At 45.7% G+C, this 11,059-nt stretch overlaps 1 protein-coding gene across 1 annotated transcript; it reads right to left on the bottom strand.

Moving 5' to 3' along the window:
- Positions 1-76: 76 nt before the first annotated feature.
- Positions 77-1,404, bottom strand: LOC148758927 (uncharacterized). The gene has a single exon (XM_088796118.1). It carries the CDS (start codon positions 1,260-1,262, stop codon positions 285-287), a length of 978 nt encoding a protein of 325 aa, XP_088652244.1. The 5' UTR covers positions 1,263-1,404; the 3' UTR covers positions 77-284.
- Between the last annotated feature and the right edge of the window lie 9,655 nt (positions 1,405-11,059).

Genomic DNA, 11,059 nt, shown 5'->3' with positions numbered 1-11,059 from the left:
TCTTTCTCTCCCTCCCTCTTCCCCCGGTCTCCCCCTCCCTTCGCAGAGCCGCAGGAAAAGAAGAATGTCGGCTTCGACTGCCATCTTTTGGGGATTTGGAAAAACGACTCGGTAGGAAACGGAGGGAGGCGGAGGCGCGGGGGGTGGGGGGGAAACCCCCTTATTATCCTGTGTCGGAACTGGCTCCCTTAATCTGATGCTTAAATATTTGATGTGGAAAAATTACCCATAAAATTAGTTACTAACAATTTCAAATTGAAATCACTTATCGAATTATAAACGCATTAAAGCTGTATGGATGGTATTAGGAGTTCCTCGGGAGGCAGCGGGTGTCTCCTTGCAGTGCGCCCGTCGGCGAGTTTCGCCCCGGGGATAAGCACCCCCGCTGAGCCCGGGGAGGGGGCGGGCAGGGCAGCGCGGCACTGCGGGCGCCGGGGTCCCGGCCGGGGTAACAGAGCAGGCGGCCAAGCCCCGGCGGCAGCTCTAGCTCCAGCTCGCTGGGCTTTCCGGGGCCAGGTGGGGGGAGGGGAAGGAGCGGCGGTGGGAGGCTCCGATCCCGGGGCTGAGGCGCCTACCGGGAAACTTCGCAGTGAAGTAGAGAGATTTGGAAAAGTAAAAGCATAGCCCTGTCTTCCCCCGCCCGCCCGCGTCTCCCACGCGGCGCGCAGACTTGGCTGCTGTATGCAGCGCCCCACAAGTCTGCGGGCCGGGAGCGGAGATGTCGGTGGCCCCAGGCAAGGCTGGGCTCTCTGCCCGGAGAGAAAATCCCGCGGGCCACGACGGCAGCTGCGAGGAGTCCTGGCCAGGACACTGCTGCCCTTGCATCCCATGGTGCACCGTGTCCTGGCCTGCGCCGGGTACCTGGGTGCAGAGGTCTGCTCAGAGCCCCGAGCGCCTTCCTTGTAAGGCGGTTTCAGCCTCTCCAGTAGCATCCTACTTCCTCCCACCCCAACATGGAAGTCAAGTCTAAGGGGGTTGCAGACTTTGTCTCTGGAGGCGAGGCGACCCCAGGTCTGCGCAGAAGACTGTGGAGAGGCACCTCTTGGGGGACTACGGGTCCCTTTCCCTCGGAACCGCTCCGGGGTGCTTTGTGGACTAGAGGCTTCTTGATAGACTCTGTTCCCGAGTCCCATGGCCACTGTGGGGGCGCGACTCCGAGAGCTTGGGACCCGGAGGGCACTTGCAACCTGTGCTGCGCCCGCTAGCCAGGCCGCGAGTGCCAGGGTCGGCTGCCGCAGCATGGGAGCGGTGGGCGGCACCATGGCGCCTTAGGCAGGAGCTCCTCGGGATCACTTTAAAGACTCTGCAAACTTTCCCCTGCCTTTCGGATCCCAGCAGGCCCTTGGCCCAGGTGAAGGCAGTAAAACTATGACTTAGCGCAAAGCTCCGGGGTAGGCGCTTGGACGCCTGGTGGGGTGGCGGGGAGTTGGGTAATGGGGCGCCCTGCCTGGCCGAGTATTTCCCCTGGTCTCACTCCCCTCTCCCCTTCTACCCGCACCCCCTTGTCTGTTAGGCGACCCGTGGCACTCTGGGTGGCTAGGTGCAGAGTCCATGTGAGGCTGGCCACCCCAGTGTCCCGGAAAGAGCGGTGAGGGAGAGTGGGGGATCGCCCCTTGAGGGAGGCGGCTGACAGCGGGTAGGAGGGGTAGGTTCCCTTTTTGGCCCAATCTGCCCGCCAACGCGTCTGTAAAACGTTCTCTCCCAAGGCGGAGCTGAAAGGAAAAACAACATATTGAGCAATCAGTTTTCCAACATTTGAGCTTTTAAGAGTCTTTGCCCTAAAAACGGATACCCTGGGGGTCTCGTGGGGGAGATGAAGGTTATTTTAGGGTCTCGGTTCTGGCGGGCGGAGCCCGAGGGTCGACCCCGGCGCGTTGCCTCCTGCCGGCCCGGCGCGCTCAGCCCACCCCAAGAAACACGGGCAGTGAAGCCCTGGAGAAAAGGGATTTAGTTTTAAGCCAGTCTCCCATCGATCGAGTCGGTAATTCCTACCCCTGCCCACTCGCAGACACACTCACCTCTACCCTAAAGCATTAAATTCATTACGCGAGCAATGATTTTAATCTCCAGGCGGAAAACGAGTCCCGGGACCTTGCCGATTCGCAAAGCAGTGAATAAAGTCACCTGTTCATGCACCCGCCCGGACGGCTCCTCAGGCGGGGGCCTGGAGAGACAGGTCGCGCCGCGCGTGGGTCCCTCGCTCCGCGCCGGGGCGTGCCCGACAGGGGTCAGGAACCCTGTGTCTACTTTCTTCAAGTTGGCGACCTAGTCCAAGGGTGGGATTGCGCTCGCTCGCTTTCCTCCTCCCCTCCCTTCTGCTTTTCTTCTGGGGCACCCCTCGCACCTCCGCGCTTTCTTCCTCCTCCTGTTCCCCAAAGTGGCGAGTTCCCTTCCTCCACCTTGTGTCCTCAGGTTCTCCCCCCATCCCCGCAGCTGCAGGTCGCGCACTGCAGTGCCAGTAACCCGTCGTCTTTTCGCGCCCGCCTCCTTCACCCACCATCCTGGACATGGGTGGGTGGGATCACTGAGCGAGGCCCTCTTGAAGCCACTTGCTGAGGGCACCCTAGGGCTTTAAACAGCCGAATTCCTCGATCTAGGGGAGATCCCCGCGCCCATTGATAATTCCATTTCAAAGAAACCCAGCAAAGCGGCAAACACCCCTCGCCGCCGCCCGCTCCCGATCGCCCCTGGCCCCCCCCCCCGCCCCGCCTTGGCAGCGGGCAGCGTCTGGCACCGCAGGGAGATGGAGGCGAGCCACGCGCCCCGGTCCTTGCTGGCCGACCCACGAGGCGCCAGCTTTTTCTGGAGACTCAGTTTCCACTGGACAATCGTGAAAGCGGGGGAAACACAACGCAATGGCTGTGTAAACCCACGTTCCCGCACCCCCCACTTTACTCCAATTTGATTTTCAAGACGTGCATTTTCAGGTAGTCCCAAACTGTGAACAGTGAGCTTTGTGTGTTATCTAGTGGGGGTGGGGATGGAAGAGGAGGAGACTCCCACCACCCGCTCCAGTCTTTAATGTCTGAAATAACGAAATGCCTGTGTGGCAGCTGCTGCTAGAGCCAAAACTAACTCTTTGGAAGACGGAAAAGAGTGAAAGGCAAAGAAAGACTGTTCATTTTTTTTCTTTTGGTGCCGTTTGGGATGTCATCTGTTTCCTTGGCGACTGTGTTCAGCCCCCGGAGCCCCTGGGCTCCTGGATTGTTAGGGGGGAAAAAGCATGCTATTTCTGCACCGTCATTTATCACTGTCACCGCATAATGATTCCCCTTGCAGCCCCTTATTGATGTTTGTAATTGCATTATCTCATAAAGGAGGATGATCAATGAAACCGAGCCGTGCATTCTGGGGTCAGAGGAAGCCAAAGTACTGTTTGTCCCCTTTAATACAACAAGTGCTCATTATCTTTAGGTCTGCATTCAAAAAATGATCTGATCTGGGGCTGACCCTGTCGGACATCCCAACACTTTTTAAAACGCGGTTTGTGTAACCTTTTGCTTAAATGCTAAATCAAGTACCTGTCTTGCATTTCAACGAAACAAGATGCTAAAACTGAATAGGAAAAGCATTTCTTCTTTCCTTTTTCTTTCTTTCTTGTTTTCTTTTTCCTGGAGGGGGGCGATCGTCTGAAGACGCACCCGATTTTACACTGAAACTGCTTAATGACAATGTAGAAAAAGCAACCCCCAACATCAAGAGACCCAAGTTATCTAATGGATGAAAAAATTGGGGGTGAGGGGGGAAGGTATTTGGGAGCATTTAACAAGGTCTGTACTAAAAGATCAGAATAGAACCACATCCGGCTTAATATTAATAAGAGCTATAAACTGAAATAATTCCCCATGATTCTGCCCTTGCTGCTCCCTCTTACAGAGTCATATCTCTTCGGTTTAGATAAATGACTTTTGTGCCTGTTCGATTCTCACAACAACAATAACTAAATCAGTTGCACAGTCTGTATCTAAAACCGTCTACAAACTCCAGCAAATAAAAAGAAGTTCATTTGTCTATTAAAGGCAAGTATTTAGTTGAGCAGAAATGTCCCAGTAACATTGAATGAAGTTCATGTAATCCCATGAAAATCAAGTCATCTTGTTGCACTGAAGTAAATGAAAAAATACAAAAGAGGAAAGGTCCAAAGTGTAATTTTAAACTAAATGCATTATTGAACTGTCAAAGTGAAAACATGATTGTGTAGCTGGGTTGGAGGCAGTGGGCACCAACTTAGCTCTCATTTAACTTAAAGGTTTTAGAAAGGAAACAAGGTTTGGTTATCATTTTAATTTGTGAAAAGAGGTGAAATGGAAACAATTCTAATTCATCATTTCAAAATGTTTGGCAAATAACTCCTTCAAAGACAAAATTAAGCAAAGAGCTCATTTTATACATTGCAAGCCTGTATTATCAAAAAGAAGTTTCCAATTTTCTGAAGATGAATTTTCCCATTTTAATAAGACTAACAAAAAAAAAAAAAGAAAGGAAGAAGAAAAAAGAAAAGAAAGGAAGAAGTCCAGGTGTTTATTTTAAAAGTTCTAGAAATAATTTCTAAATTAACAATATAAATCAATATTTTAAATAAAAAAAAATCTAAATGAGAAGCCTTCGCCATATGAGAAAATGAGTATAGTGCTATGATATTTGACACCTTAACATAAAACCTTAAATAGAATGATAACAAAACAAAGGGCTAAAATATTCCCATTTGGAAAAAGAACTTTAATGATAAAGCTAAGAAAAGTTTTAAATGTGTCAAACCACCATTTCATTTTTCTCTAGAAGGCAGATTCTTCTCAAGGGTATTATTTTCCAGGTATTCTGTCAAATCACTTTGCAGTAATTTATGTTTTGTATTATTTAAATATTCTGGCACTTTCATCCTTTGAAAATGCTCAAACTGAAATGGATATGCAGCCACGCATATATTTAATATAAAAGGTATCTTGTTAACATAAAATATTAAAGGGAAAGTAAAACTTTGGGCTTTGTCAATTGAGATAGAATTTTTTAGCATAATACTCTGATTTTCAAAACACACAAATGAAACCCCTTGATTTTAACCAATCAACACAAGTCTTTCTCTTATTTGGTTGGGGATCTGGCATCCTGTACGTTTTCTATTTTTAATATTTAGTGTTATAGCCCACGGTTAAAATAATGAAAAATTAGTCTCGTTTCAGAAATTATTTATTTATGGAACGAACATGATTAAAACATAAACACACACAAACTGCAGCTGCAACAGAAAAAAAAACTTGATTTACGGTTATTAAATCTTTGATCGCCATGTTAATGTTTCTTTTTCTACCTTTCATTTGCATTTTAATCTATCGAATCTTTACAATTTTGCTGCCTCCTATTTCAATGATTGATTACAGATCTGAAATAAGAAAAACCAAGCCTAGCTTTTCTTTTTCCTTTCTTTTCTTCGCTTTCTTTTTTCCTCCCCCCCTCCTTCCCCCTGGTTAGATTTCTGAAACTTTCTCTCAATGCTAATGTAGACAGGACAAATTAATTCTCCTCTTTTAAATGTCAAAGATATAAATAAAAAATGTTTTCTGTCCCAAACGTGAATATTTTCCCAGCCGCTTGTTTTCGAGTCGTAAAAAATCATCCCAGCAAAACGCAATTAACAGCAAAACACACACACACACACACACACACACACACACACACACACACACACGGCGGCATGGATGTTTTTAAAGGACGTATTGTTGGTGAGTTAAAGAAAGGTGAGAAGTTCATCGTCCCTTCACCATCAGTAGATCAGTAGCTTGGCCAGCTTCTTTCTCTCTCACACACACTCAGAGATTTGGTCCCGAGTTGTATCTGTGATCTAAGTCACACAAACAAACAAAAACAAGCCTGGTGGGGGCTTGCTGTGCTCAACTTGATTTCTTGAGACAAGCAGTATAAAGACAAAAGGGGAAGCGACGCAGGTCTGTTTGTTTTCTTTCCCTGCTTACCACTGCCCCTTTGCCCCCTTCTTCCCCGAACCCTCCCCACTCTCCCTCCCCGGATTTCTCCCGCTCCGCGGATAAGACGGTCGTTTGCTGACTGCTTTGCCCATACGCGTCACTTTTCGCGATGGCGTGCAAGCAAGTGTGGAGGTGGTTTTGGAAGGCGCCGTCCGGACGTAGGCTGGGCTCATCCTGCCAGCGGGGCTGAGGGCCTCTGGGGCTCTCCAAACAGATTGCGCCTCCCGCCTGGCCGAGGGTCGGGCTTGGGGTGGTAGCCGGGTACCTAACTGTCGCACGGAGTGGGTGAGCCCCAGGTGTGCAAGCAAAGGCCAGTGGGCGTGCGCTCGGGATCTCCTGCCAGCCCGCGCATCTGGGAACCTGAAAGGACCCCCTTCACCTCCGCCCACCTTCGCGTCTGCTCCCCAGGGTCGAGCCCCCTCGGTGGGGTTTTAATGCCGACAGACGCAGAGGAACCAGCAGTTGAGCGAGGACCGACTTCTCAGGCGGGTCGAAGCTGCTCGCACCAGGGTCCGCATGTAATGCGTGATGCCCAGGCGGAGGGCGAGCAGGAGAAGGTAGAGGGATGCCCCCACCCTCAAATCCCTACACAGGCAGGCACACCATCAAGAATCAGGGTCAGGGCCTGGAGATAGACATAGCCCAGGCGGTCGCTCCAACAAGACACTTGGACTCGGTGCGTACCCAAGGGCATGTCTGCCACCGGAGCACAGACCATCTTCTCCCGGCCCTGTCACCCGGACTGTGCGCTGCTCCCTTTCTCCCAGAGACCCCGTGGGTGGCTGCCGCGAGGGGGGCGATCTTCATTCACGTGGACGAACAAGGCGGTTAAAATAGAGGGGGTGGGGTGGGGTGGGGAAAACATTTGATCCGGGCCGACCTTTTGTCTTGAAGCAGATTAGGCAGACTAGAAATAGGAAAAACAGAAAGTCTAGACAAGAAAACTTATTGTGTTTACCAAATATAAAAATGAACCAAGCGGTCTGGTACCTCAAGGGGTAAAGATAGATCCTTGTAGACGAGTGGGAAACAAGACTGGGAAGATTTAAAGTGCAAGAAACGGCAGATTATTAAGAAAGTAATAGTAAGGTGTCCCATACACTACAGTTTTATTGTTGGGTAGTAACCACCCGATTTATTTATTGCCAAGGCTATATAATAGAGATAATGACCACAAACTCAAGATAAATTCTTAGGCGCTCCGCCGGACGATTCTTTTTTATTTAAGAGGGCGAGTCTGAAAGGTGAGGCTCATCTCCTCCCCTCCTGGAAGATCTGTCTTGCTTTCTCCCATATTATAAGCATGACATGCAAATAAATAAGTGCTGCTGGGTTTGTGTGGGTAGGCCTGCAGGATTTATTTCAGGTGAGAGAGGAACATACACGGAATATGAATTTCCACAGGAGCTGCGGAGTGATTCCTTCCCTCTCTTTCTCGGCTGCCCTCTCCTCCGGGTCTCCCTCCCTTTCTGTGGGAGCAGAGCGCGTCCCCTGATAAAAACATTAATGTGTCATGTCTCAACTCCCTATTTCTTGACATATAGGTCTGGGGAGGGATGAGGGGCGATGAAAAATGCAAAATGCGTCCCCAAAGTAGGTTGACTTGCTGGGACTGCTTAAAGCGATTCCTGCCGACAAAAGGAAGGGTGAGTTGTAATTATAACTTCCAGTAGGAGGGCAGTATACGAAGGCTGTTAACTATCATTTTGAAATTTGCTAAGTGGTGAACAAAGTTTGCTGTCCCGGGTCTGGTATGGACCCTCACCAGCTGAATAGATTCCCACGGGGAGCCTCCTGGCTTTTGGGACCTGCTCGCCTCACTTGGCCCTCAATTTCTCTCGCCGGTGCCCCGTGAACAATCCTATAGTCAGGTGGTGGAATTACAGATGACCTTGCTCGTTGACCGCCAAGGTCAGAAGGGAGAGGGCAACCTCAGGTGTCGGCTCTATCTGACGCAATGGCTGCAATAATAGTCACCCAGCTGGCCTTTAACAAGGCGGCCACGAAGAGCTTCTCTCCCCGCACCTGCGCTCTGCGACAAGTCAGGCAGATCCGGAGCCTGGCAAGATAATTCAGCATCCTCTTCCAGTATTCTTTTTTCTTCCTCATTTTTTGGATACTATTCAGACAGATAGTGTTTCAATCTCACAATAACCACTTATATTCAGAACTTCCTTTGATCTGTGTTTAGCCAGGAAAACAATACAAAACAAACACCTGACAGTGATCTGCGATGTAAAAAGAGAGAGGCGCAGAGGAAACCGGAGGGGAGGTCGGGTGGGGTGAGGCAGAAAGGTGTGTAAGTGGAGGGAAAATAGAGACCTAGAGGCAGCCAGAAGTAGACAGGGCGGGGGAGGTAAGGAGAGAAAGCAGAGACGGAGTTGCCAGATGGAAGAGGCCGTTCCTGTAATTTGGTGGTTTGTGTGAGGGATGATATTATGAGGCTGAGAACCAGGACAGTCCTCGTCAATCTTTTACAATATTGGTGTCATTCAAGCACAACTTTATCTTTGAACCAGAATATCTGTTTCAATGATTTCCATAAGCACATAAATTATAATCTTCAGAGCCTTCAATATTTCTTTCGGTACTTTATTAAGTGTTATTGCAGAGGCCATTTATGAAGTGAATGATTCAACTTTTAATCTTCTGAACATTAAAGTGTATTCCACTGAGTTTCCTTTTCCAAATAATCTAAAATAACAAAAAGAAACTAAGCTCATTACATGAAAAACTGACAAGTGTTTTACTCTCCGCCTGGCAAGTTGCCTTACTCACTTCAAAGGATGATAAACTAATTGTTTCCAGAGTTTATAAGTAATTAAGCTATTATTCGGGGAATTTATGTAACAGTTTTATTCACGATAGAACTTTCTAGTTAAAATAGCCAGACAAATCTTCAAAAATACCAAAAATTTAATAATTAAAAAAATGTATCCTCATTGTTAATAATGAAGACTATTTTTAGTTTTTTAAAAACATTGGAAAATGTAAATAAATGTAGTTCTCTTCCAGAGTATGTCATAGGTGGAGGTCATTATGTATAATTAATGCTGAAAAGAAAATGAACATGTAATGGCTTCCAAAGATTAAAACATCTGTAACTATCAAGTTAAGTTTTTAAAAGTTAATTTAAAAAAATCATTCAGCTGGATTCATCTAAATATGTCAGGTAGGAATACACACACACATACACACATACACATACATATATAGTAGTCCTTTTAGAATTCCATATGGAAAGTTAAAAAACTTAAGTAATTTTAGCACTTTAAATTAACTTTTGGTGCCTAGGCAATAAGAATTAATACCAAGGAATGCTAAGTGCTTGAGTTTCTCTGATTTTGCAACAGAGAAATGTACTTATTCACTTTTAGATTAAAATAAAAAGAATACTTGAAAAATCTTTTCAAATAGGTTAAATTCAAACAAACATTATTGCTAAATTTCAACTCATGTTTGATGTTTAAAAACAATTAGGTTTGCTCTAACTGAAGTAATATTCATTAAGGAAAAATAATACTTTCAAATGAAGTGATGAACTATTTTATACATTTCAGCAAAATATTATGACACTTTTGTTGAATACATATTTATTTATGTAACAATTTACTATTTTAGTATATTTTTTCCATCAAGATGGTGTCAGCTCTGTTTTTTTAAGAAAAAAACTTTCATTGTCATATGAAGAATTAAAAACTTAATAGAATTTTCATGCTAAAAGGAAACATTTTAGGAGAATAATAGCAAGATATAAATGTGAAAACCGAATAAATGACTGTACAGTCTTATGTGAAGTAAAATAAATTTTCTGGAAGTTTTTTTTGCAAAGAATTGAGTATATACTGGTTCAATATCCACACCCCTCACTACAAAAAGTGGGAATCAGCTCTCATGATCATTTCAAGGGGTGGAATCTCAGCATAGCAAAAATTATTTAAGACCTAACCCCTTGTTGCAAGTAAAATTCCTCCAAAGCAAAAATCTGGAGTTTGCTGGAAATTGTATATAAAATGTTATGTATGATTAGTGTCAGTGTTGTTTTGTGGATTCTGTGTAAACTGGCAAAATAGATCTGTCATTGTGTCACAATGTCTGATTCAATGTTTGCTGTACTATGTTTTCTTTATTCTAATAGACTTTTATTAAAAACAAAAACTAAAGCTCCTCGGTTAGCAGTAATGCAATCCCAGTTGTCTAACACCATGTGATAATCGACCTTCTGGACACCAGGCACACTTGGATTCACTTTAGGACACTTAGCTGTTTAAGCTGACTTCATTACAGAAAGACAATGACGACTTTGTTGCAATTGGCACCTGCAGTATTTCACCCAACATGTGGGCCATACCTTGCCAAGGTAATCACCACCACCACCACCATGAAGCACGCCAAAGCAGGAAGGCAACTCTAGGTAAATTTTATATGAGATATGCTGTTATGATTAAGGAGGAATGAATTCTTTTTGCACATCTTTCCACAGTCTTAAGGAGAGGATGAGAAGCCTGTTTCCTTACAGTAAAACTATTGCCATGTTAAGGGGTGCTGCAATAACTTTATGGGTAAGTTTAATGGTTAAGGATTTTATGGTACGTTGAATTCAAGATGTCCACAATAATACAGTTCAGACAGAAAAATACTGTTGTACCGTATCTATGCCCAAGTTCAAAAGGGTCCTCTAGTGGAAAGGCTTAGTAGTGGTGGTTGGAGAGGGGGGATGGGGTGCTAAATTAGCGAGTGGACTTCAGGGCACTCTATTTAGTAATCCTGACTCTGTCACTAGAACATAATGTAATTTATCTTCCATGAATCTTTTTCCTAACCTCTAAATGATTTTTAATATATTTCTGTTTTGTAAACCACTTTGCATTGTAGAACGTGGTAAGGAATTGCTTCCATTCTATTGAACATAATAATCAAATCCCACTCTCAAAGAGCTCCAGATTTTTTCCAGAGGAGCCCTGACTCATAAAGGAATATTTCTGTGTCCTCAAAGTTCTAAGGGTCTCTTAGAATTCTGAGATGCTTTTTCCTTTGATTTTCCCTGCCTGGCTGCCAGAAGTAAAACAACAGTGCTG

Source organism: Rhinolophus sinicus, chromosome 2 (assembly GCF_057876585.1).
Source record: "Rhinolophus sinicus isolate RSI-liver-muscle chromosome 2, RSI-T2T, whole genome shotgun sequence".
NCBI classification, from domain to species: Eukaryota; Metazoa; Chordata; class Mammalia; order Chiroptera; family Rhinolophidae; genus Rhinolophus; species Rhinolophus sinicus.
The sequence above is the reverse complement of the archived record's forward strand: the minus strand, read 5'-3'. Positions and strand labels throughout refer to the sequence as shown.